At 44.7% G+C, this 27,987-nt stretch overlaps 1 protein-coding gene across 1 annotated transcript in view; it reads left to right on the top strand.

Annotated features, from left to right (window-relative positions):
• The first annotated feature begins 3,249 nt into the window (after positions 1-3,249).
• The window catches only part of NXN (nucleoredoxin), a 138,699-nt gene continuing 113,961 nt past the window's right edge, over positions 3,250-27,987 (top strand). Inside the window, exon 1 of the mRNA XM_044284789.1 lies at positions 3,250-3,746. Within this exon, the coding sequence (XP_044140724.1) occupies positions 3,417-3,746 (330 nt within the window). The 5' untranslated portion in view covers positions 3,250-3,416. The remainder of the gene's footprint in view (positions 3,747-27,987) is intronic.

Below are 27,987 nucleotides of genomic sequence, written 5' to 3'. Positions count from 1 at the left end.
TCATGGTACCTTGCACACACTGAAGCTTCCCTGTACCTGTAGAAGCAAAACAGCCCCAAAGCATGATTGACCCCCCCCGCCATGCTTCACAGTAGGCAAGGTGTTCTTTTCTTCATAGGCCTTCTTATTCCTCCTCCAAACATAGCGTTGATCCATGGGCCAAAACAGTTCTAATTTTGTTTCATCAGTCCACAGAACACTATCCCAAAACATTTGTGGTTTGTCCACATAACTTTTGGCATACTGCAGTCGACTCTTCTTATTCTTTGGAGACAGCAAGGGGGTGCGCCTGGGAGTTCTGGCATGGAGGCCTTCATTATGCAGTGTGCGCCTTATTGTCTGAGCTGAAACTTCAGTACCCATATCTGACAAATCTTTTTTCAGTTCCTCAGCAGTCACACAGAGACTTTTCTCCACTTTGCGCTTCAGGTAGCGCACTGCAGTCGAAGTCAGCATCTTCTTTCTGCCATGACCAGGTAGCGTTTCAACAGTGCCCTTTGCCTTGAATTTGCGAATGATGCTTCCTATGGTGTCTCTTGGTATGTTTAACATCTTTGCAATCTTCTTATAGCCATTGCCCTTCCTGTGAAGAGAAATCACCTCTTCTCTTGTCTTCCTGACCATTCTCTTGACTTCACATTGTTTGTAAACACACCAGTAAATGTCTAAAAGGAGATGAGTATCACAGTCCTTTTAAATCTGCCTAATTGGTGCTTATTATGCTTGATTGCTGCTCCTTGACATCCACAGGTGTTTTCAATACCTGATCGAAAACACTTGAATGGACCTCTGTTCTTAAGAGTGGTAGTCTTTAAGGGGTTGAATAATTGTGTCAATGAAGAAATCACAAAAAAATAACATTTAATACTGTATTACAAAAACAATTGATGTCATTTTAGTTGCATTTGGTTCTTTAAAAAGTCATTGTAAGATTTCATTCTGAACACAATTACAAATGTACACTAAATTCCCTAAAACCCATTACAGCATTGGGGGTGGAATAATTTTGAACACAACTGTATCCACTATTTTTGTAATCGAATATTCTATCGATTAATCCAATGAATAATCAAGTACTCTAATAACAAAAAACGAATTAAAAGAACGTTTTTCTTTATAAAAACTCATCAGCCCCCCCCCCCCCCGTGCTCTCAGTGCCACCAGTTGACCCCCCCCAGTGCCATCAGCTTCCTCCCCAGTGCCATCAGCTGCCCCCCCAATGCCATTAGCTGCCCCCCAATGTCATCAGCTGCCCCCCCCAATGCCACCAGCTGCTCCCCAGTGCAACCAGCTTCCCCCCAGTGCCATCAGCTTCCCCCCTTGTGCCATCAGCTTCCGCCCTCAGGGACATCAGCTGCTTCCCAGTGCCATCATCTGCCCCATAGTACCACCAGCTTGCACCCCAGTGCCATCAGGTGCCCCCCAGTGCCAACTGCCCCCCAGTGCCACCATCTCCCCGTCCTAGCCATGTCCCCAGCCCCAGTACTTACTTTTCCTGTAGGGGCGCCGCTCCACAGCTCCTCCGTCTTCTTCTCTGCATGCTGCACTGCAATCCTGACATCACACAGCGTCGGGTCATAGTACGCGCTTACTATGTCCTGACAAAGTGTCAGGGCTGAAAGTGCGGTGTGGGCCAGCGGGTGACCCCGGAGCGGTAAGTAATAGCAAGCGGTTCACGTCTGCTCCGTGGTCACATGACACAAATGAATCCTCGATGCCAAAAAATTTGCATTGAGGATTTTTTGGTTGAATTTCTCGATTCGATCAAGTAATCGTTTCAGCCCTAATGGTGACAGATTGCTGACATGACGAACCTGTACGTAGTGGAGACCTAAGGCAGTGCAGTCTCTAACGTACAGGTACGTCATGGTGGCCTAAAGGGTTTCCAAGCTTTTTTTTTCATTTGCCACCAACTAGCTGTCTTTGTTGACAAACCGATGCCCCCCGCTCCATTCCGCCTCTCTTTACTGGTCTTCTGGTCCCTGTCTGTCAACATGCGTCGCTGCAGCCTGCGACTGATCTCAGTGGAGATGTGTCCCCAAGTAGCATGTGACCCAGCAGAGGTGCAGGGGCGTACTCAGAACTTAAAGTGGCCCTGGAAAAAAAACCTAAACGTGGCCCTATGTCATAGGTGGGTCCAAAATGACAGAAGGCAGGGCAAAAACAAGTAGGCAGGGTCAGCAATACTATAGTGCAAAATACCGTCCCAGCAGAACCATATACCACACAAAAGCACAATATATTGTCCCAAAAGCTGCCCCTTTGTGGTGGCCATTAATAGATGCCATTTGCTGTCCTCCAGTTGTCTCTGATTAAGGTATGGAGCAGGGGGCTTAGTCTGAGTTCACACTTCAGTTACTTGGTCAGTTATTTCCATCAGTTATTGTGAAGCCTATACAGAGATAAGGTATAATGGAGAGATCTGCACCTGTTCTAGGTTTTTAACCCGCACCTGTTTTTGGCTCAAAATAACTGACGAAATAACTGAAATGTGAACTGGGCCTTAGGAGGCGAGATGCCAGCCACAGCAAATGAATTTAGGAGGGCATATGTGGTCGCTGGCCGGGTACATGAGTACCTGATTCTCACAGTGTTAATTATGGCTGAGAACTCATTATGTACCCAGCCATTGGCAGAGAACAGGGCTTGGGTGGCTCCCTGGGCATTGGCCCACTGGGAAATATCCCTGTAGGGTCTACAACCAAACTACCCCTGGTGAGGCGTTATCACTAGTTTTGAGCGAACTGTTCTGCATCCAAAGTTTGGGTTATCGAAGAATCCTGTTATGGGTTCCAAATTCCGTTATGGTCCGTGGTAGCGGAATCCATAATGGGATTCTTCGATAACCCGAACTTTGGAAGTAGAACTTAAAACACAAGTTGGCTCACCATTGCGGGTCCAGTGAAGAGCAGCAGGGAGCAAGAATGGAGAGCAGATGAATATGGATTTCTCTAGGCGTATTCCAGGCTGGGGTGCAGGTTAAAAAACTAACAAAAACGGACAACCCCTTTAAGCCACAAAAGTAAACCAAAAGCACCACCTTTTTCCTAAATCCCCCAAATACAGTATGACAAATTTACCAGATAAACTCAAGTAAAAAACAAAACGGTGCCACAAAAGAAAGTAAGGATTGTGTAGGGGCTGGCACTGAGCAGGCACACTGAATATTCGGAAGTGGGGAGCGCAGAATGTCCATACATGGCACCCAGGTGGCACTCTCACACAGCGGCCCGCTCTCCTCCCCCTCCCTGTACAGCCGGCTACCTCCGCTGCAGCCAATCGGCTGAGGGCAGCCCGGACTCCGGCGCGGCTCGTGTGGCGCACACGGCTCATCCCCTCCCGGCCGCCGGGGAGCTCGTCTCTGAAGCCCGCACCAGCGCAGCACAAGACACGGGGGCCCCAGTCCGAGCAGCAGCATGTCGGGCCCCGGACTGCACGGGGAGAAGCGGGGCGAGGACTCCGGGCTGCTGCTGGAGTTGCTGGGGGAGAAGCTGGTGACGGCGGAGCGGGAGGAGGTGGACGTGCAGTCTCTGGGCTCCCGGGTGTCCCTCCTCGGGCTGCTCTTCGGCTGCGGGGTGAGCGCTCCCTGCCTGCAGCTGCTGCCCAGCCTCAGCGACTTCTACGGCAAGACCCGGGACCGGCTGGAGGTCGTCTTCATCTCTTCGGACCCCGACCAGAAGAAATGGCAGCTCTTCCTGAAGGACATGCCCTGGCTGGCACTCCCGTACCAGGAGAAGCATAAGAAGGTGAGGGGGAGGGCGGCGTGCCCTGCGTATTGTTACCTAGGCAGGAAGGCGACCCTGCCCGACCGTGTACACTTGTAGCCATGGCAAGCTCCCCCCCCCATCACTGAGCCAGTGCTCAGCAGGAATTATTAGTCACATATGACTGATGGGTTGGCAGAGCTGTCTGTGCCATGCCTCGTTATGGTATGTGTTGGTATGCAGAGGTGGGTGGTATGTACTGCCAAGAAACTAGTGCCCTTCCAGGACTGTGGGCGCTAATGGTATTAGAGCTGTCTAGACTGCATTGTGCAGGGGCTGACAATGGGGTGGAGGGGTCCTATTGACATCTACTGCTCTGGTACTCTATAGTGAGAGATTACATAGAAAGCCCTTCATCTGCAGGCTCTGGCCGGGCACAGCTTCCCCTTGGTATAACCAGCAGTTTTTTGGGGTGCTAGGAGTCGGCTCAATGGCAATTGGGGAATCCTTACACTGGCTGCGTTTTGAAAGTGGTTGTCTGTGATGGTGGCTGCTTAGATAAAACTTGTCCCCACACAATGCAGTGCAATCTGCAGGCAGCATATGTAGGGCTCGTGCACATGACCGTATGCCCTCTGAGACATACGGTCCGTCAGAGCGGGCCATATGTCCCGGAGCGGCATATATTGTGCACACGGGAGCGCACAGCATCATACGAGTGCAGGACAACAGTCCCGTGGGTTGCCCAATGCGCACAGCATCATAGTAACCTATGATGCTGTGCGCACGATGTATGCATTGAAATACCGGATCCGTCTCTCCAGTGTCATCCGGAAAAACGGATCCAGTATTTATTGTTTCACAGATTTAAAGGTCTGCGCACGCACGGACCGGAAAAACGGATCTTGCAATGTGCAGCAATTTTAATGCAGGATCCGGCACTAATACGTTTCAATGGCATTCCAGCAAGAGTTCAGGATTTTTGGCCAGAGAGAAAAATGCAGCATGCTGCAGTATTTTCTCTGGCCAAAAATCCAACGGATTGCTCTCCATTCAGAATGCATTAGGATAAAACGTATCAGTTTTTTTCAGGTATTGAGCCCCTAGGACAGAACTCAATACCGGAAAAGAAAGACACTAGAGTGAAAGTACCCTTACAGTGACTGACAGCTATCTATGTATACACACTTACACAGAGTATACTATCAATCACTGATAACACCTCCCCTGTGTACAGCTATCAGTGACTGACAGCTATCTATGTATACACACTTACACAGAGAATGCTATCAATCACTGATAACACCTCCCCTGTGTACAGCTATCAGTGACTGACAGCTATCTATGTATACACACTTACACAGAGAATGCTATCAATCACTGATAACACCTCCCCTGTGTACAGCTATCAGTGACTGACAGCTATCTATGTATACACACTTACACAGAGAATACTATCAATCACTGATAACACCTCCCCTGTGTACAGCTATCAGTGACTGACAGCTATCTATGTATACACACTTACACAGAGAATGCTATCAATCACTGATAACACCTCCCCTGTGTACAGCTACCAGTGACTGACAGCTATCTATGTATAAACACTTACACAGATAATGCTATCAATCACTGATAACACCTCCCCTGTGTACAGCTACCAGTGACTGACAGCTATCTATGTATACACACTTACACAGAGAATACTATCAATCACTGATAACACCTCCCCTGTGTACAGCTATCAGTGACTGACAGCTATCTATGTATACACACTTACACAAAGAATACTATCAATCACTGATAACACCTCCCCTGTGTACAGCTATCAGTGACTGACAGCTATCTATGTATACACACTTACACAAAGAATACTATCAATCACTGATAACACCTCCCCTGTGTACAGCTATCAGTGACTGACAGCTATCTACAGTGCCTTGCAAAAGTATTCACCCCCTTCCCCCCCTTGACTTTTGTTTTGTATTTTGGTGCCTGCCAACTTGGAAGTAACATGGATTGTTTGAGGATTTGCATAATTAAATTTGCAGAACATGTCCACAACTTTTGAAGATGTTTGTTTTTATTGTGAATCAAACAACAAATAGGACAAAGTAACAGAAAAAGTCAATGTGCATAACTATTCACCAGCCTATAGTCAATACTTTGTAGAGCCACCTTTTGCAGCAATCACAGTTCCAAGTCGCTTAGGATAAGTCTCTATGAGCTTGCCACATCTTACCACTGGGATTTTTGCCCATTCCTCCTTGCAAAACTGCTCCAGCTCCTTCAAGTTGGATGGTTTGTGCTTGTGAACAGCAATCTTTAAGTCTGACCACAGATTTTCTATTGGATTGAGATCTGGGCTTTGATGAGGCCATTCCAACACATTTACATGTTTCCACTTAAACCAGTCAAGTGTTGCTTTAGCAGTGTGTTTGGGGTCATTGTCCTGCTGGAAGGTGAACCTCCGTCCTAGCCTCACATCACGCACTCCTAGCCTCACATCACGCACAGAGTGGTACAAGTTTTGCTCAGGAATATCCCTGTATTTAGCACTATCCATCTTTCCCTCAACTCTGACCAGTTTCCCAGTCACATCCCCCCCAGCATGATGCTGCCACCACCATGTTTCACTGTGGGGATGGTGTTCTTTGGGTGATGTGTTGGGTTTGCGCCAGACATAGCGTTTTCTTTGATGGCGGAAAAGTTCAATTTCAGTCTGATCAGACCATAGCACCTTCCTCCATACATTTTGGGAGTCTCCCACACGCCTTTTCACAAACTCACAACGTGCCTTTTTGTTTTTAGCTGAAAGTAATGGCTTTCTTCTGGCCACTCTGCCATAAAGCCCAACTCTATGGAGCGTACGGCTTATTGTCGTCCTATGTACAGATACTCCAGTCTCTGCTGTGGAACTCTGCATCTCCTCCAGGGTTACCTTAGGTCTCTGTGCTGCCTCTCTGATTAATGCCCTCCTTGCCCGGTCTGTGAGTTTTGGTGGGCGGCTGTCTCTTGGCAGGTTTCCTGTTGTGCCATGTTCTTTCTATTTGGTTATGATAGATTTGATGGTGCTCCTGGGGATCATCAAAGATTTTTTTTTTTATTTATTTTTTTATAACCTTACCCTGACTTGTACTTCTCAACAACATTGTTCCTTACTTGTTTGGAGAGTTCCTTGGTCTTTATGGCAGTGTTTGGTTAGTGATGCCTCTTGCTTAGGTGTTGCAGCCTCTGGGGCCTTTCAAAAAAGGTGTGTATATGTAATAACAGATCATGTGACACTTAGATTAGTGAAATTATGTCTACTTGTGTGTAATTATGTGACTTCTTAAGGTAATTGGTTGCGCCAGAGCTTTTTATGGGCTTTGTAACAAAGGAGGTGAATCTTCTGTTTTCTATTTCTAAACAATAGTTTTATTTATATATTTTTCTCATTTCACTTCACCAACTTACACTATTGTGTTCTGATCCATCACATAAAGTTCAGATTAACAAAACATTGAACTTAAGGCTGTGATGTAAAAATAAAAAAAAATAAAAAATCAAGGGGGTGAAAGGTTATGTCCATGAAAAGTTATCGCTTTTCATTGTAATGATGAAAAAGTACTGTGTCCTTAAAGGGCTTCTGTCACCCCACTAAAGTCATTTTTTATTTTTTTTTTGGCTAGTTACATTCCTTATAGCGCGATATATGAGAATATAATGTTGTCACTTACTTTCATTCGGCCGTTTCTTGAGAAAACGAAGTTTTATAATATGCAAATCCGGTCTCTACTTGCTGGTAGCCGCCGCAGAAAACCGCCCCCTCGTCGTGTTGATTGACAGGGCCAGCCGTGATCTCCTCCTCCGGCCGGCCCTGTCAGTATTTCAAAAATCGCGCGCCTCTGTTCATTCGACGCAGGCTCTCTGAGGTGAGGAGGCTTGTCTCCTCAGAACTCCCTCAGTGCGCCTGCGCCGATGACATCACCGAAAGAGAAGACGTCATCGGCGCAGGCGCACTGAGGGAGTTCTGAGGAGACGAGCCTCCTCATCTCAGAGCACCTGCGCCGAATGAACAGAGGCGCGCGATTTTTGAAATGCTGACAGGGCCGGCCGGAGGAGGAGATCACGGCTGGCCCTGTCAATCAACACGACGAGGGGGCGGTTTTCTGCGGCGGCTACCAGCAAGTAGACGCCCTACTTGCTGGTAGAGACCGGATTTGCATATTATAAAACTTCGTTTTCTTAAGAAACGGCCGAATGAAAGTAAGTGACAACATTATATTCTCATATATCGCGCTATAAGAAATGTAACTAGCCAAAAAAAAAAAAGACTTTTGTGGGGTGACAGAAGCCCTTTAAGACCTAAACTAGGCCGCCTCCTTAGGCCTCTTGCACACGACCATGGTTTGGTTCCGCATCCGAGCCGCATTTTTTGCGGCTTGGGTGCGGACCCATTCACTGTGCTGTCCGCATCCATTGCTCCGTTCCGTGGTCCAGCAAAAATTATAGATCATGTCCTATTCTTGTCCATTTTGCGGACAAGAATAGGCATTTCTATAATGGGCTGTCTGTTCCGTTCTGCAAATTGCGGAAGGCAGACGGGTGGCATCCATGTTTTGCGCATCCGCAATTTGCAGACCGCAAAACACGGCACATTAGTGTGTAGGAGACCTTAAAGGGCTATTCCCATCTGCAGACTTATGGGAATACTCAGCTCCTGTCTCGGGAGCGGGGCGCTGCTGTGAATGCGTGTTATCCTCTGCATTCACTGCTAGGGCATTTCCAAAAATAGCTAAGCGAGTACTCGGTTATTTTTGGAAGCCCCATAGCGGTGAATAAAGAGATGGCTATGAATACGTGGCTTCATTCACTTTGGGCGCAAGTCCCACCTTTGGAGCCACTCCTATTGGACATTGATGGCATATCCTATCAATATACTATACATTTCCAGGTGGGAATACCACTTGACGGGTAAAAGTGAACTCCTACTTTGGAATATAGGAACCCGATGCACAGTGGAGAGATGCTGTCGAGATTCTTGATGGGCATCTCAGCAGCCCCTTGAGAAGTACGGTTTACAGCAGCCTGTATTCTGCTGGAGGCTCCACTTTAAAATCTCTTTGAAAATGGGCCTGTTCTGATCATACATGGCAGTTGCTAATTCTACGTTTCTCTAAAGTGGTAATGAAAGAGGCTCCGAGCTTGAACTTCAGTGTAATATCCATCTGTACAGCTTGGCACACGGTGAGGGGTGGAATTTTGCTAACAGAGTTTTTCCATTCTCTGACAAAGGGAAGTTGCTTTTCCCTTTGTGCATTTAGCAAATCATCACATAGCCTAAGATTTTACTTCATAAGTAAGGCATTTTTTCCCTACATCGGTCGGAGGCTCGGTGACTTCTGTCTATGACACACTATACATGGAGTTTTTCTTCCTCTCCATAAAGTTATGTCATTTGCAATGATGACCAATGGGAATTGCAGAAAAGCACATATAGGATTGCAGGGCAGTGTAAATTGAGGTAATGTTAATTGAATATTTTGCCGTCATTAGGACTTTCCAAGATTTTTTTTTTACTGATACCTCTGGATAGGTCATCAGTATCTGATCAGTGGGGATCCGACCCCTAGTACCGTCGCGATCAGCTGTTTTGAGAAGGCAACGGCGCTCCTGTGAGTGCCGCTGACCTTTCGCAGCCTACCAAGCACAGCTGAGATGTTCCTGGGCCATGTGATCGATGAACGCGTTCTCTCTGCTTTTCTTAGACCAGTGATAAGGCTGTGGGGCTCACAGGAGCGCCGCTGCCTGTTCCTAGGAAAAGCAGAGAGAAGGCTGTGGGGCTCACAGGAGTGCCGCTGCCTGTTCCTAGGAAAAGCAGAGAGAAGGCTGTGGGGCTCACAGGAGCGCCGCTGCCTGTTCCTAGGAAAAGCAGAGAGAAGGCTGTGGGGCTCACAGGAGCGACGCTGCCTTCTCAAACAACTGATTGGGAGGGGGTTCCGGGTGTCTGACCCCCACCAATCAGATTCTGATGGCCTATCCTGAAGATAGGTCATCGGTATAAAAAATCTCTGAAAACCCCTTTAATATATGTCCTTGGAGATTTTACTGGCAGTATTTGGAAGAAGCAGCATATACATTGCAGGGCACAGTCACCACTGACAGTTACAATCCACAGAATCTCGCATGAGCCTGTTACAGCTTTTTTGATGTCTTCCACTGTATGTTTATCTTTGGCTAGATGAAGATCCCAAGTAAAGATACCTTTAGTATGGTCTGTTTTGTAATGGAGGGGGTTAAGTGTCACAGAAATAGTAAAAAAATTAATATGTCATATCGACATATCAAAGGTTTTAATCATTGGTGGTCTGAGTGCTGAGAACCCCACTAATCGCTAGAACGAGGACAGAGAAGTGCTCATATAGGGTGTTGTCTGCTGCACGAGATGGGCTCTGTGGAAAGCCCCTGCAACGAGGTCTATGGGCCCCTGCAATCGTTCCAGCGTTTGGTGGGGGTCTCACCTTTGATATGTTGCCATGGCTTATCAACAGTTATTTTAAAACTTCAGTGACAGCCAATGTAGTACAGTACCTGCTATATATACAGTACAGACCAAAAGTTTGGACACACCTTCTCATTCAAAGAGTTTTCTTTATTTTCATGACTATGAAAATTGTAGATTCACACTGAAGGCATTAAAACTATGAATTAACACATGTGGAATTATACTAGGGCTGCAACGATTAATCGATGTAATCGATTATATTCGATAACTGGATTCGTTGTCGACGAATCCAGTTATCGAATAATCGCCGATTCGTTGCTATGCGGGCGGGCGCTGCATCTTTATTTTACCTTTTTACAATGACGCTCCCGCTCCTGTAACAGCCAGGCAGAGCGGACGGCGGCGTAACGTCACTCAATCACGTGACGCGCCTGCTCCGCCTCCTTCATTCATGAAGTGGGCGGAGCAGGCGCGTCACGTGATTGAGTGACGTTACGCCGCCGTCCGCTCTGCCTGGCTGTTACAGGAGCGGGAGCGTCATTGTAAAAAGGTAAAATAAAGATGCAAGCGCCGGGGCTGTTAGGGGGAAGGGGGGTCTGTGTATAGCACTGCTATGGGGAGGGGGGAGGATCTGTCTATAGCACTGCTATGGGGAGGAGGGGGGGTCTGTGTATGGCACTGCTATGGGGAGGGGGGTCTGTGCACTGTTATGAGGAAAGGGATCTGTATCTGTGCACTGTTATGCCCATAACAGTGCACATATCCCCCTCTCCATAACTACGCCGTCCACAGATCCCCCATAATAGTGTCGTCCACAGATCCCCCATAATAGTGTCGTCCACAGATCCCCCATAAACGCCGTCCACAGATCCCCCATAAACGCCGTCCACAGATCCCCCATAAACGCCGTCCACAGATCCCCCATAAACGCCGTCCACAGATCCCCCATAAACGCCGTCCACAGATCCCCCATAAGTGTCGTCCACAGATCCCCCATAAGTGTCGTCCACAGATCCCCCCATAAGTGTCGTCCACAGATCCCCCCATAAGTGTCGTCCACAGATCCCCCCATAAGTGTCGTCCACAGATCCCCCCATAAGTGTCGTCCACAGATCCCCCCATAAGTGTCGTCCACAGATACCCCCAAAAGTGTCGTCCACAGATCCCCCCATAAGTGTCGTCCACAGATCCCCCATAAGTGTCGTCCACAGATCCCCCATAAGTGTCGTCCACAATTTGTTTTAATATGGCCTTTGAACATAATTTTTCAAGTAAGATCATATAAACCTCTGTTTTGTAATTTTGTCGTTTTTCCCGATTAATCGATTAATCGTAGAAATTAATCGGCAACTAATCGATTATTCAAATAATCGTTAGCTGCAGCCCTAAATTATACACAACAAAAAAGTGTGAAACAACTGAAAATATGTCATATTCTAGGTTCTTCAAAGTAGCCACCTTTTGCTTTGATTACTGCTTTGCACACTCTTGGCATTCTCTTAATGAGCTTCAAGAGGTAGTCACCTGAAATGGTATTCCAACAGTCTTGAAGGAGTTTCCAGAGATTCTTAGCACTTGTTGGCCCTTTTGCCTTCACTCTGCGGTCCAGCTCACCCCAAACCATCTCGATTACTGCTTTGCACACTCTTGGCATTCTCTTGATGAGCTTCAAGAGGTAGTCACCTGAAATGGTTTTCACTTCACAGGTGTGCCCTGTCAGGTTTAATAAGTGGGATTTCTTGCCTTATGGGGTTGGGACCATCAGTTGCCTTGTGGAGAAGTCAGGTGGATACACAGCTGATAGGCCTACTGAATAGACTGTTAGAATTTGTGTTATGGCAAGAAAAAAGCCGCTAAGTAAAGAAAAACGAGTGGCCATCATTACTTTAAGAAATGAAGGTCAGTCAGTCCGAAAAATTGGGAAAACTTTGAAAGTGCCCCCAAGTGCAGTCACAAAAACCATCAAGCGCTACAAAGAAACTGGCTCACATGCGGACCACCCCAGGAAAGGAAGACCAAGAGTCACCTCTGCTGCGGAGGATAAGTTCATCCGAGTCACCAGATTCAGAAATCGCAGGTTAACAGCAGCTCAGATTAGAGACCAGATCAATGCCACACAGAGTTCTAGCAGCAGACACATCTCTAGAACAACTGTTAAGAGGAGACTGTGGGAATCAGGCCTTCATGGTAGAATATCTGCTAGGAAACCACTGCTAAGGACAGGCAACAAGCAGAAGAGACTTGTTTGGGCTAAAGAACACAAGGAATGGACATTAGACCAGTGGAAATCTGTGCTTTGGTCTGATGAGTCCAAATTTGAGATCTTTTGGTTCCAGCCACCGTGTCTTTGTGCGACGCAGAAAAGGTGAACGGATGGACTCTACATACCTGGTTCCCACCGTGAAGCATGGAGGAGGAGGTGTGATGTTGTGGGGGTGCTTTGCTGGTGACACTGTTGGGGATTTATAAAAAATTGAAGGCATACTGAACCAGCCAGCATGGTTACCACAGCATCTTACAGCGGCATGCTATTCCATCCGGTTTGCGTTTAGTTGGACCATCATTTATTTTTCAACAGGACAATGACCCCAAACACACCTCCAGGCTGTGTAAGGGCTATTTGACCATGAAGGAGAGTGATGGGGTGCTGCGCCAGATGACCTTGTCTCCACAGTCACCGGACCTGAACCCAATCGAGATGGTTTGGGGTGAGCTGGACCGCACAGTGAAGGCAAAAGGGCCAACAAGTGCTAAGCATCTCTGGGAACTCCTTCAAGACTGTTGGAAGACCATTTCAGGTGACTACCTCTTGAAGCTCATGAAGAGAATGCCAAGAGTGTACAAAGCAGTAATCAAAGCAAAAGGTGGCTACTTTGAAGAACCTAGAATATGACATATTTTCAGTTGTTTCACACTTTTTTGTTATGTATATAATTCCACATGTGTTAATTCATAGTTTTAATGCCTTCAGTGTGAATCTACAATTTTCATAGTCATGAAAAAAAATGAAAACTCTTTGAATGAGAAGGTGTGTCCAAACTTTTGGTCTGTACTGTATATATATATATATATATATATATATATATATATATATATATATATATATTATAAGTTTAAAAAAAATCTCATCTACATGATAAGGACATTTTCATAGTAGGGAAACTTGCGTGTGGTGTGGCTTTGAAATCTGCCACGTGTCAATTCTTTGTGAAAATTAGCATTGCGGATTTCTTTGCAAATCAGTGAGTGGAAGCTGGGGCAAATCTGCATGTAATATATGCAGATCAAATACTTTGTGTGCACGCTATATCATTTTTATTTATTTTTTTGAGGGGGGGGGGGGAGGGTTTGACACCCTGCACCCTCACCAGTCAGCTGTTGTGCAGTAGCTCCCTGCTTGATACTCGGGTCCATCCACTGTGTAGTGGACGGAGCTAGACGTGTCTGTGCTGTTTCCATTGATGCCCATGGCAGTGACCCGGCACTGACCAGCTCCATCCACTACACAATGGCTGGAGCTGTGTAGTTTCAGTGCCAGAGCTACTTTGAAAGGGCTGATCAGCGAGCATGAGGGAGTCAACCCCTGCCAATCTAATATTGATGAAACAAATAGAAGAAACGTAGTGGCATGCACTATGTTTATGAAGGTAATACTTCATTTTACTGGAATGTTTCGTTCCTGTTTTTACTTTTTACATAGCAACAGATCTCGTTCGTATGAAAGCATTGATAAGTCTGCCCATTGTTTTATGAATTGCAGAATATGTTACCAATACATAGAACAGGTAAGAAAGTATAAGGCTTTATATGGTACATTTGTAAACAAGTGGTTAAAATGCTAGAAACACGGGATCATTTACTAACATTGCTACGCCAGTTTTTGGTGTAAAAAAAGTTGCGGGAGGTGCACCTAATTTATGATAAGTTATGTGCCTCGTCATAAATTAGGCGCTTTTTCTGGCATCAAAAACCGGCATAAAAAGCTGGTCTTTGATAAATGACTCCCTTTACCTTTCAAAGTGCATCTGGTATACTGCTGATGTAAATGACTAAATCTTGTCTTGATTCAGGTTTGTACTAACCCAGCTGAATATAACCTTCAGTGGGTTTTTTGGAGATTCTCATATTGATGACCTGTCCTCAGGGTAGGTCCTCAGTATTAGATCAGCAGGGGTCTGACACCCAGGATTCCTGACGAACAGTTGTTTGAGGAGGCTTCGGCACTTCAGTGAGCACTGCGGACTTGGCATCTTACCAAGCACGGTGTCATCCATTGGACAGTGGCTGTGCTTGGTATGGCAGCTCAGTGCCAATTGCTTGAATGGGACTGAGCTGCACTGAGGCCACGTGACTTATGAAAGTGACATCACTGGCCTAGGAAGAAGCTCGCCAGCGTGCTGTGGCCTCTTCAAACTGCTGATCGTGGGGGTGCCAGGTATGGGAAGACCACTGATCACATTTTGATGACCTATCCTGAGGACAGGTCATCAGTATCAGAAACTTGGAAAAACCCCTTTAAGTATACATCCTGCAGTTTTTTGTCCGTATAGTGTGAGGGTACATTCACACGACCATACAAAATACAGAAACAGGCCGTGTGTGTTCATCGTGGATAGAAATGCCTATTCTTGTCCGCAATTGCGGACAAGAATAGGACATGCTCTACTTTTTTTGTGGTGCTGCGGAACGGAAGTACGGGTGCGGGCAGCACATGGATGGGTCATCAGTGAAAAGGCAATCTGTCAGCAGGATATTCGCAGTTAAACCAGACAGAATGCTTTACAGGGCTAGCTCAGCTGAATGTAATGATATCTTTCACTTAGTGATCCATTGTTTCATTCTGGAGAAAACTATTCACTTGCAAATGAGCAGTTAAGTGCACTATGGGCGGGCCCAAGCAACTCTGCATCCTCGATCCTCCTGCTTCCTCTTTTAGCCCCCCTCCATTCTTCTTGTGTGAATGGGCCAGGTAAGATGACTATGCAGATCCTGGCCCTGTCAATCAGGAAGGAGAGGGAGCGGCTGGTAGATGAAGCATGGGGGGGGCCAAGGGTGCACAGAGTGACTCGGGCCTGCGCCCCCTGCATTTAACTGCTCATTTGCATATGGATTACACCTCATTTACACATCAGTGTTCGGTCAGTGATTTTGAGCCAAAACCAGGATCGTAGCCTCCACAGAGATGAGGTAGAAGGGAAAGATCTGCATCTGTTCTGTGTTTAGAGCCGCACCTGGTTTTGGCTCCAAATCGCTGATGGAAATCACTGACCGAACACTGACTGTGTGAATAAGGCCTTGGAGTGCTTGTAGATGCCCCATATAGAACAAGGGATGATTATAGCTTCCCTAGGGCTCCGGTACCCTGCCTTGTTTGCACTGGAGAGGCCTGCTAGACAAGAAAGAAATTCCAAATATGTGACAGAATATGTGAACAAAGACTTTTACTGCAGAGACGTTAGTACAGGAGTTAATCCTGATGCATGGTTTATTTTTCTTCATATAGAAGTATGGCAAGTGGAGAGGGGAAAAATCTGCACCTTGCTCTCTGTTTAAAGAGGACCTGTCACCATTCCAGAAAAAAGTGGGATATTTATATATTCTACTTGGCCGTTCTTCCCCGAGCATGACATACTTTCACTTATGAATATCCACCCTACTTCCCCCCATTCTGTGATAATGTCCCCTGAGATTTTATGGCACCACATATATCATTCTGAAGTGACAAGCTAGGGGACAATTTCCGTCACACCGCCTCCTTGTGAGAACTGGGACTATTAACAAGACCTCTGGAGTGAGAAGCTGCAGCAGAGGAGGACCCAACCACTGCAGAGAGGGCTCTTCTCTGAGGTCTCTGACCGCCGGCTCCCCTCTCCCACACGATTATGCGCAGCTGCAGTCCCCGCACGGGCGTTTTAAAACGTCTATGCAGAGGTATGTGCTAACTGCCTGGACAAATATATAATCAACGGGCAGTCGGCAAGAGGTTAAAGGGATTAATTTTCAGACAACTTTTCTGCCAGACCTCACGTGGACAGACCTGCAGAGGGAAGCATACTTATCTGCTCCCACCACTGGGTTATGGCTTCGCAGCTGCCTCGCTCTGGTCTATGTCTACAACATCCTGTTTAATGCTGTTCACTTGACCGCTGCAGCCAATGACTGGGTACAGCAGTGCCCATGTTTCACGTCACTGGGTCATGTAATATGGAGTATGTAACCGCTGCAGACAGTGCTTGGTTGCAGCAACCATGTAGAACAAACAGGAGCAAGTATGCTTCCCTCTGCAGGTCCAGCCATGTGAGGGGGTCAGGCAGAAAGGTGCCCTTTAGGGGGATGAACAACCCCTTGAGGACACCTGCACACTTTGCGGAGCATGTGCGATTTGTCTGCGCGGATTTCCATGTAGAATTACAGTACCAGCAAAGTGTATGAGGTTACACAAATCTAACGTAAATTTTTTATTTATTTTTTCCATTAGGAAATTTACCTGCGGCGCGGATTTCAAAATAAATAGCATTTCCAATGGAAGGGTGAGATCTGCGCCAAAACCACCTCAAATCCGCAATAAAACCTACAATTAGACATTAGGATTTTGGTGCAAATATGGTGCAGAAACACAAATAAATCCGCACAGAAATTGCGGATCTTATGTACAATCACCTGCCACCATGTACAGGTGGTCTTAAACATAAATGTTTTTTTTTAGCAATGTCCATCTAGTTTTTTGACTCCACCAACCCCCTCCCTCCTTGACTGGAGTGCCAGCCCAGTCGCCAGATTTATAACCAATTGAGCATTCATGGGATGGCTGGAACGCGAGGGTCAGCAACCTGCGAGGACTAACTTTCTTGGTGCGTTTTTTGTTGTTGTCAATGACTATATATCTTGGTTTGTAATTAAACAGTTGGGTTAGCTACTGGAGAGGTGGCATTTTTCTCTAAAATGCCACTCGGCAGAAAATCAATTCAAAATTAAGTAATTTGGCACAAAAAAATTTATTATTATTCTCCATAATATTATTCCAGGCTAAGCCTTAGCTGTTGACTTCACTGGACATGTACTGATAAAAAATGCAAAGCATCTTAAAAAGGGAAGTGACTACTAGAAGTCAAAAGGGCGTACTTGTTATGTAATGTTTACTTCCATCTTCTATCAGGGCTGTGGAATTTTGCACTTGACTTTCTGATGACACTACTGTTGGCGGCCCCATAGTCTGGCCGGTCTTGCTTTGTTTTGTAATATAAGTTAGAGTTGGTTGTGGTTCTGATTGTTAGAATGGCAAAACATACATTGGCTGGTTGTCAGTATCAACACTTTGCCATGCAGAATACCTTTACTAATACTATGTGTTCTGTTAGGGCTGTTTCACACGAGCGGATGCCGTGCGTGACATCCGCTGCGTGAATGACAGCCAAGACCCGATGCTGACAGCAGAAGCACGGAGCATTAACCTGATTGATAATGCTCCGTGCCTCTCTGTGATCTCTTACTACGAAATCACAGTGAGATAAAGTTGTCACCGTGATTTTGTAGTAAAGAGATCACAGAGAGGCACGGAGCATTATCAATCAGGTTAATGCTCCGTGCTTCTGCTGTCCGCAGCGGGTCTTGGCTCTCATTCACGCAGCGGATGTCGCGCACGGCATCCGCTCGTGTAAAACAGCCCTTATATTGTGAGTGCCATGGGTTTAGATCATGTTGTGGCTACAGATGAGTAAAAGATCCTGTAAGATAGCCACTCTATATTGCCTTGACAAGATGGATTATGTATCCAGGGAGTTATTCTGATTGGAGTCGGGAAGGAACTTTTTATTCTCCTAAAGTGGGGAAAACTGGCTTCTACCTCATTTTTTATTTTTATTTTTATATTTTTTTTGCCTTCCTCTGGATCAACTTGCAGGATGACAGGCCAAACTGGATGGACAAATGTCTTTTTTCGGTCTTATGTACTATGTTATGTACTATGTTACTATTAATTATTATTCTGCGCCATTCAGTAGGATGGTCGGTACATCGCCGATCAGCATACTATATTGTTAATTGACACTTGCTAAAAAAAAAATTGACACTTGCTAAAATATTACCATTTGATGGAAAAGTGCATATAAGGAAAAAAGGCACACATCTCCATGCTACTGCTAGACAGATCCTTCTCTGTGCAGGATCCTCCTGAGTCCTGGAGATAACTTGACTTGTAACCCATCTGGGAGAATGGTTACCATGCAATTAAAAATGTTTTTTTTAATTGTCAAAAACCTAAAACTATATTCTCCTTACCTCACATTTAATTATTGGAAGGAATTTATTAAAGGGAGCATGTCACATTTAACATGGTGTCTGAGCTTAAGGCAGCATGTTATAGATAGGGTTGTTTCGGGTATTGAATTTTCGATACCCAATCGATACTTTGGCCTGGTATCGACCTCGATACCAGGATTTGCCTTTTTTCAATACTAGGCTTCGCTATTGCGCAGTCCGGTATCGGAGAACAAGGATCGCGCTGCTCTCAGCGTGCTCCGTGTTCTTCTCAGCAGTACAGGGCAGAAGAAAGCAGTCTCTCCCTCCCCACTGTGCCGCTGCTACCAATGAGGAGGGAGGGGCAGGCACTTCTCCACCAATGAAAGTAAATGTTTAATACAAATCCCGGAGGCGTGTGCTGGCGGGGAGCTGTGATTAGCGGCAGTTAACCCCTCAGATGCCGCACCCGCCTCCTGTATTAAATGTTAATTATACTCTCATTGGTGGCGGAGTGCGCCCTCTTCCCCTCCTCCCCAGTATTCAAATCATTGATGACGCAGTACGCTTCATCCCCTCGAGCCCCCCCAATATTCATTGGTGGCGCAGTGCACCCCCTCACCTAAACCCCCCCAGTATTAAAATCATTGGTGGTGCAGTGCGCCCAGCCCCCAACCCGCCCAGTTTTAAAATCATTGGTGGCAGTGGCCACAGGGTCCCCTCACCACCTCCTCATTCGTGGCAGTTGTGATCTGAGCCCCAGCAGTGTAATCCTAGGGCTCCGATCGGTTACCATGGCGGCTAGGATGCTACTGAAGCCCTGGCTGCCATAGTCAGCTCCCTGCTGCTGTGTGCACTATGCACTGAGCAGCAGGGACAGTGTGAGGTCCTATTCACCCTGATAGAGTTCTATTTGGGTGAATTGGACAAGGGATGAAAAGATCCCAGGTTCTAGCCCCTAAGGGGGGAAATGGTTATTAAATAAAAGTAAATAAAAACATCAAAATATTAAGTATAAATCACCTCCTTTCCCAATCTTACATATAAAATATAATAATAACAATAAAAATAAATAATAAACATATCACATATTGCCACATCCAAAAAATCCAAACAATTAAAATATTAAATAACCGTCCTATGCGGTGAGTGCTGTAACAGAAAAAAAATAAAAACTGCGCGATTTGCCATTTTTTTTTTTTTAGTCCCCTTGTCTCCCCATAAAATAGGATCGGACTGTTCTATTATGGGCCGGACATTCCCAAAAAATGCGGAATGCACGCGGCTTTGTTTTGTGTTTTTTTTTTTTTCTCGCGTGGTATCGAGTATCGCAATATCTGGGTTTTGAAGTCAAGCAGTGACCGACAGCTATCTGTATAAACAGTCATAGAGGGAAGGCTGTCAGTCACTGATAGGACCGCCTCCTAGACTTCAAAGCCTAGAATGAGCAGGAATATAAATGAATAAAATATGTTATATTGAATCTTGTCATACAAACAAATTTTTTTTTTGCTTGTAAAACATATTGAAAAAGTTTTTTTTGTCATACTACATTTTTCTTTCCTATGGAGATGCCTATTGGAAAATACCTGGAAAAAAAGCCATTCCCAGAGCACGCTGCAATTAGAAAAAACAAAAAAAACTTCAAGGGAGCACAAAAAAGGGGAGGAATCACCAGTACCAAAACGCACTGCATAAAAAAAATAATCTAAGACTGGAATTTCATAAGCCAGTCTTAATAAACTTGGCACATCCATGAGTCAGAAAAGCAAATCTACGCCGGCTACGGGCTGGAATAGACTTCCACTATATGTCATAGTAGTCTCTGGTTTAGGGTCTGCAATACATGGGCACCAGCCTGCGGTCCGCAGCACAGGCCTGGGCGGCAATCATTCGTGTGCATGAGGCTTTAAGTTACGGTAACTACCACCCACTTAAAAAAAAAAAAAAATGGCAGGAGAACAAAAAGTTGCAAAATCTTTGAGCAAATGATGTTAGTTTTTTTTTTTTTTTTTCACAGGCACTTTTCTGGCACCCTGTGTTGGATAAATTCCCCATATTGACTTTGCAGCATGACGTATGGCGGCCATTATTCTACATAATAAAACCCAACGCCCTTGAAGAGGAAAAGCAAATACATTCTCCTACTGCAGTGTCACTGAATGAATTATTTAGTTTTATTCCTTTTTAAAGACCAATATTATTACTTGAGATAATAACATGCTATGCTACACCACAAGTGGCTTGTATGTTCTTTCTGATGTAAAATGAAGAGAAAATGGTTGCAATTTGTACCTGTGGTTAAAAATTGCACGTAAATATATTTTTATTTCAAATTCCTGGGAATCTAAAAAAGAGCTCATGTCTTGTTTCATTTCACTTAAACTAACCCCTTGATTTCTGAGACGAATGACTGGGGTGAATGGTAGAGTAGGAAAAAGTGTCTTACTCTTAGGAGAGCAGTCACAGCCCATTTGTAAGGTAACGGCTGAAGAACTCCTTATGGCTGGTGTAAGGTACGTAGCTTTTGTTCTTCAAGAGGAACATAATTATGGACTAAATGAATTGGAAAGAATTCTCTTTCTGCTGATCAGTAATCAGTAAGGTTAGAGGTGTAATGCTATTATAAGTTACAGGTTGGTCTTGGGAAGTGATATTTGATTGCCTTTTAATGCGGGTACACTTATGCTAACCCATTGTCTGTGACTGGAGAGAGGTCAAGTGTAGAGCTTTGCAGGTTGTCATTGCGCGAACAGATAATGAAAGCCTTGATAGACTGGTTGCTTCATTGCTGCAGATGTCTCATTGATCTCTTTCTTTCTAACGCGTTTCTGTGCCTCCATATTACCTCATTGTGAAGGCGCATTCATATCTAATGAGCAGGAATGTATTTATTGCTGTGCCTTGAGCACAAAGAGGTCCATGCATTCTTCCTTCCCATTGACGATGTGACAGGAGTTGATACTGTTGACTTGAAGATGACCTGTTTCTTCATTCTTTGACTTGTCTTGAAGGCAGCTGCTCTATCTGGAACTTTTGGCCCAGGCACTTGACTTAATTTTCTTTTCAGTTTACAGAACAACAGATGGCGTGGATGCAAAAACCTGGTGCCCATCAGAAACACGCCATATGGTCTAAAATACATCATCTTGTGTCTTACCAAAAATAGATATTTTAATGACTTGGAAAAAAAAACCGAACAGGGAACTTTTTAATCATATGTATGCTGATAATGCTGAGCACATTTAACATAGTTATAATAGTGCACTTGTGGATTTTGTCCTATTAATTTTATGTGGGATAAATTATGGGCGTCATCAGTGGTTTTCTCTATTTCTTCAGACAGACGAGAAGCAGATGCTATCTTTAACATAACCAGCTTGTGCTACTGCAAAATCTCTTGAAGTGTATGTTTAGTCCTTCTTGCTGTATCTAAAAACAGTGATGATGAAGAATGATTGATTAATATTTGCTGCTGCTAGGTGTTTATTTGCATGAATTTAGTTGTTTTTTATTCTTATTAAAATATAAATTTTAAAGGGGTCCGACAACTGGCACCCCCTCCGACAGTGATGTATGGTCAATGGAGGGATCTGGGTACCAATGGTAAAAGGTGACTTGGAATAACCCAATATCCTTCTGACAAGAACAAACAGGGCCAAAGCACAGACGTAAAGTGTTATAGCATTACAGATGCTGCAAACCTTGGGCCTGTAACATTAAAGAGGAGCTGTCACCTCTCCTGACATGCCTGTTTTAATAGCTACATGCATTCACATGTTGTAGCATTCCTTTATTTCTACTACAGGTTAAGAATGAATTGCTATCAGTCTGCAGTAAAAGTACAGAGGGGTGGGAGCCAGTTGGGAGTCTGTCCCTGTACCATCTGACAATGGGAGCCCTGACTGGATAAAGTGAGACTGTGCAGTGTCCGCGCTCCCCCCCCCCCCCCCAACTGGTTACCACCCCTCTGTACCCTTACTACAGACTGCTAGCAATTCATCCATAACTTCTAGTAGAAATAATACAGGAATGGCACAACATAGAGCCATAAGAAGAGAGTCTCCAGAATTGTTATTCCATAGAGAATGCATGTAACTATTAAAACAGGCATGTCCGAAAAAGTTGCAGCATTGATAAATGATTATTAAAGGAGTTGAATAAAATAGCTAAATAGAAACTTGTGCAGCCCTTGTAAATGTAATAAAATAACAAAAGAAGCCATACTTGCCCCTTTTCTCCCCTGTTGCTTCCAACAATTTTCTCCTTTCCTCTCAGACACTAACATTGTCTTCCTGGCTGCAGCAGTGATAACAGTGCACACAGGCAGTAGCATACCTACCATATGGGCAGACCACGCAGCTGCTATGGGGCCTGTGAGGAAGGGGGGCCCGCAGTGGAGGAGAGGCCCTGCCCCCTAATTGTTCACGTTTACACGTTTATCTTCCTAAAGCTAAAGGACCTTTGATGATGTCATCATAGGTCGTGTAATGGAACTGCACAGTGTAAAGTGGAGTTCCCAGGTTAGAACAGTGCATCTGTTGGGACCTGTGATGACATCATCACAGGTCCTTTGACCCCTATTGGCAAGTATTAGAAGTTCACAATCAGCTCTGCATTGATCCATACAGACTGGAATGGTGTGGTAAGAGGAGGTCCTCCACTTTCCTCTTCATTTGCCCCCCCCCCCCCCCCATGCCCTGTTTTTACTCATTGCTGACTCTTTTGTAATACTTCAGACAGTTACAGAGACCACTACCTCACACACAGTGACCATAATGTATAACTGACCACATATATCTGTACACACTGCATCCATTATACCTAATATATATATATATATATATATATATATACACTTCATATATTGCACAGTATTATAGATGCAATATGTACAGATATATAGTATATACAGCAGTGTGCTGATATGTGAGGTATGAGGTATAATAGAGGCATTGTGTACAGATATATAGTATATATAGCAGTGTGCTGATATGTGAGGTACAAGGTATAATAGATGCATCGTGTACAGATATATAGTATATACAGCAGTAAGGGCCCAATTTAATTCTTGCTATGGGGCCCAGTGATTTCTATATACGGCCCAGCACACAGGTGACCGTGTATCCAATCACTGGCCTCAGCAGTACATAAGACATCACTACTGAAGCCAGTGGATGGCTGCAGCGGTGAACTGTGTGCCCAGAACGTCGCAGCAGCGGCGGGGAGGAGCGGAGCACAGTGCAGGAAGAAGCAGGGGAGAAAAGGTATGGCTTCTTTTGTTATTTTATTGTATTTACAGAGGCTGACTTGGTTTTTAACTCAGACAACCCCTTTAAGTAAACTATTAAAAACGACTTTCATATTTTCCTGTACCATTGAAGATCATCTTTTCTTTCTTTTTTTTTTTTCAGTTCTTGATAAAACATAATTTTCTAATTATTCACAAGATATGGGACATTTTCTTTTGTGTTTTATAGTATGAGATATATAGGATTTTGTTCTTGTGAAAGGTGTCAATTAGTTTGCAAGACTGTGGTCTCTCTGTCTCATACTTGTGAGTTTGCGTGAGGCTGGTTTTATACACTTAAAAAAAAAACTGCAATTGTGATAGATTTTTAGGGCAAACCTAGATGTGGCTTTAAAGGGGTTCTCCAGGAATGATTTAAAATGGCTCCAAGCAACTTGTCCTAGAATGTGAGCAGAATGTTGCCTCCAATTGTAGAGCTGCCTAGGGGAAGGACTTGTTGGATCCACTTCTTGCTTTGGCTCAAATAACTGCATAAAAACTGCAGTGGCATCCCCCCCCCCCCCCCCTCCCAAAAAATAAAATAAAATAAAATTGTGTGAACCTAAATGCTGTGTCCCAAGCTGTGCCATGAAGCTAAACATGGTTTCCTGATCAGGGGAACTAATTGGCATACATTCACAGGTCAGTATTCCATTTTTGGATAATACTAAACTTAACTTGACACTTGTATTTGTAATGTTATTGAAAACCAAGACCTATTAAGAGGGGACTTTAAAAAAATAGAAACCTCTTTGTCACGTCCCATTGTTTAACTGATGCTATGGTTTTGCCCTGAGACCAGTTCTTGCTGTGAAAATCCTCTCTACAACCTTGTGATGAGTGTCTGGAATTTGAGGCCACAGAGAAGGTGGCTAATAGTGTTAACAAAAGTAATTCATGGTTGTCATTCCAGGTTACGTTTGCTTTGCTAATTTTTATCAGCACAATTTAACATACCTGCATTTTTTAAGTTGGCATAAATTTTCAACTGTGATAAGAAAAACTAGTTTAAGCTGAGGCTATAAATCAAATCACTGCCTGATTACCAAAGGAGATGTAAATGCAGCAATCATCTCCTCCTTATGGGGACTAGCGATAATTTATCCCAATACACATTCAGTGCGGCAGATTTATTAAGCCTATAGATGGCCTAAATACCGACCGTCATAGGCAGTTATCAGGAACGATGCGTTTATTCTCGATAATTGCCTGCCTGTTACACTCGTGGTGCAAGCATTTATATGCAGTAGTCGCCTTCATTGTATGAGGAGGGATCACTATTGCTTGTCTCCATAGAGAATAATTGTTTTTGGGCAGCAGATCGCTGTTTAGAAAGCACAATCCGCTGCCCAAAACAGTGATTTGGATGATTGCACCAGCAATGCCTTCTCACGATGAATGAGCTCTTGCTCAGTCATCGGGTGATCAGCGGCAAAATAATCTGTCCTTTACACAGGGCAATTATTGGGAACGACTGTTTCTAGGACCAGTCTTTCCCTATCATTGCCCCGGTTGTCAGCCTGTGTAAAGGGGCTTTTAAACTGTCTGTCTAGATCTGCACCAGATTTATCACTGTGGCTCAGGCTAGATTCTATGTGGTGTGGGGATAGGCATTTTTGTATAACTTTATAGCAACTATTAGTTGGTTTATTTTGAAACATACGTTTATGCCAGTTTTATGATGCACTTTTGCATAAAGTGTCTGATACGCCACACTATAGTGGCACAAAAGCTTATATTCATCCCTTTTTGGAACTTTGATAAATCATACCCTTTTACCCATGACAGCGAAGAGGAATATGTACAGACCGCCTATCGTACACCTTATATACCACCAAGCCAGCTCAGGACACATAACTTCCTTCATGAGCTAGTTTAGTGCTGTCCTTAAGAGAAACAAAATAAGAGTATTGCAGGTTTGATACCTTTTAATGGCTAACAAAAATAGAAGTAACGATGTTACATAGTGAGCTTTCAAGACATCACCAGTCCCTTCATCAAACGTACTACAAGAATATATGCAGAAACAGCAATATATATACCGTATTTTTCGCCCTATAAGACGCACCTAGGTTTTTGAGGAGGAAAACCTAGGTGGATGACGCGCTGTTATGGGGGATCTGTGGATGACGCGCTGTTATGGGGGGATCTGTGGATGACGCGCTGTTATGGGGGGGATCTGTGGATGACGCGCTGTTATGGGGGGATCTGTGGATGACGCGCTGTTATGGGGGGATCTGTGGATGACGCGCTGTTATGGGGGGATCTGTGGATGACGCGCTGTTATGGGGGGATCTGTGGATGACGCGCTGTTATGGGGGGATCTGTGGATGACGCGCTGTTATGGGGGGATCTGTGGATGACGCGCTGTTATGGGGGGATCTGTGGATGACGCGCTGTTATGGGGGATCTGTGGATGACGCGCTGCTATGGGGTGGGAAATCTGTGGATGACGCGCTGCTATGGGGTGGGAAATCTGTGGATGACACTGCTATATGTCATCCACAGATCCCCTTCATAACAGTGTACCCCAAAATATACCGGCCCTCTGCTCACCGAATTATTTATAAACATGAATCCTTATCCTGTTATTAAGTTTAACTAATTCTGCGTTCTCCCATGTTGCCATGTTCCCCTATATCCCCACAGCACTTACGAACAAGTTTCCATAGCAGGCAGAGCGGACGGCAGCAGTAACATCACTCACTGACGTCGCGCGCCTTGCTTCATTCATAAAGTGGGCGGAGCAGGCGCGTGACGTTACTGCTGCCGTCCGCTGTGCTGTGGGGATACAGGGGAACATGGCAACATGGGAGAGCGCAGCATTAGTTAAACTTAATAACAGGATAAGGATTCATGTTTTTAAATACTGCTGTGAGCGGCGGGGCCCGGTGTAAGAGTACAGTGACTGCACCGGGCCCCGCCCCTAGTTCCGGACTCCAGCCCCTCCTCTCTCCCGGCTCATACATCGCAGTCTGCGATGTAAAATGGAAGCATTCGCCCCATAAGACACAGGGGCATTTCCCCCCCACTTTTGGTGGGGGAAAAGTGTGTCTTATGGGGCAAAAAATACGGTACAATAAGAACAGAGACATGGGGGAATGAATGGACCTTTGAAAAATAACAGAACAACATATCAAAGGTCTTGAGAATGAGTCCTTAATTATCTTACAGATAAGGGGTGTGAAAGTTTTATGGTCTCTAAATAGATGTTATCTCAGAGACCTGGTGCCCTGACTATGTCTATAGAAGACTCTTTAGATCTTGTAGTGTGTCATAAATCCCGAGGACAAATTCAGTCCAGTATTCAAAGTATCAAGCAGTATTATAAATTTGTATTCCCAAATTCTTCTAGCTTTTTGGGATTTGAAGTTACCTTTTAATATGAGAACTTTCATGTGTTCTACATTGTGTCCTGGGCTACAGAAATGCTTAGCCACAGGAAAGTGTAGCTTCTTCTCTTTAGTTGTGTGGCGGTGGGATCTCATCTTTGCATTGAGTTTCTGTCCTGTTTCTCCAACGTAGAGGCCTCCAACAGGACATTTAGTGCAGAGAATCAGATAAACAACATTTGATGTAGAATATGTGAATGTCCCAGGGATTTTATAGTCCTTCTGTGTGTTGGGGATCTGGATCTGATCTGTTGTCATTATATGGGAACATGTTTTGCATCTTCTTATATTACAGGGATGGGTTCATTTTTCTTTGGTACTTGGCCTTAAACTTGATCTGATCAGAATATTCCTTAGATTTGGGGTTGTTGGTAAGCTAGTAAAGGGGGGGATCTGGGAAGATTGTTTTTAGTCGATCATCCTTACGTAGGACATTATGTAATTTTTGGGCAGTTTTCCTTAGTACCTCTAGTTGTAGGTCACAACCAGAGGTATGTGCTGGTTCTGTTTCTTTTCATTGTATTGGAGAAGTTGACTTCTGGGGATCTTTGTGGCTCTTGTGATCTGCTCTTCAATTGAAGCAGCATGATAACCCTGGTGTAAAAATGTCCTTTTCAGATATTGTAAATGCTCATCCCTGATTGGCCGGAACAGATTCCGTTACATCTGATGGCTTCACTATAGGTGATGGACTTTTTAATATGTTTGGGGTGGAAGTTGTCCCATTTGAGGTATGTAAGCTGATCAATAGGTTTTCGATACAGGGATGTCTGTATTGAGCCGTCTTAAAGTTTTATGGTGGTGTCCAGAAAGCTGACTTGTGTGTGTGTGTGTGTATATAGTTGAGGGTCAGGTTTATGGTGGGATTTGTTGTTGATT

The sequence above is a fragment of the Bufo gargarizans genome, chromosome 3, assembly GCF_014858855.1.
Source record: "Bufo gargarizans isolate SCDJY-AF-19 chromosome 3, ASM1485885v1, whole genome shotgun sequence".
Classification (NCBI taxonomy): domain Eukaryota; kingdom Metazoa; phylum Chordata; class Amphibia; order Anura; family Bufonidae; genus Bufo; species Bufo gargarizans.
The sequence above is the reverse complement of the archived record's forward strand: the minus strand, read 5'-3'. Positions and strand labels throughout refer to the sequence as shown.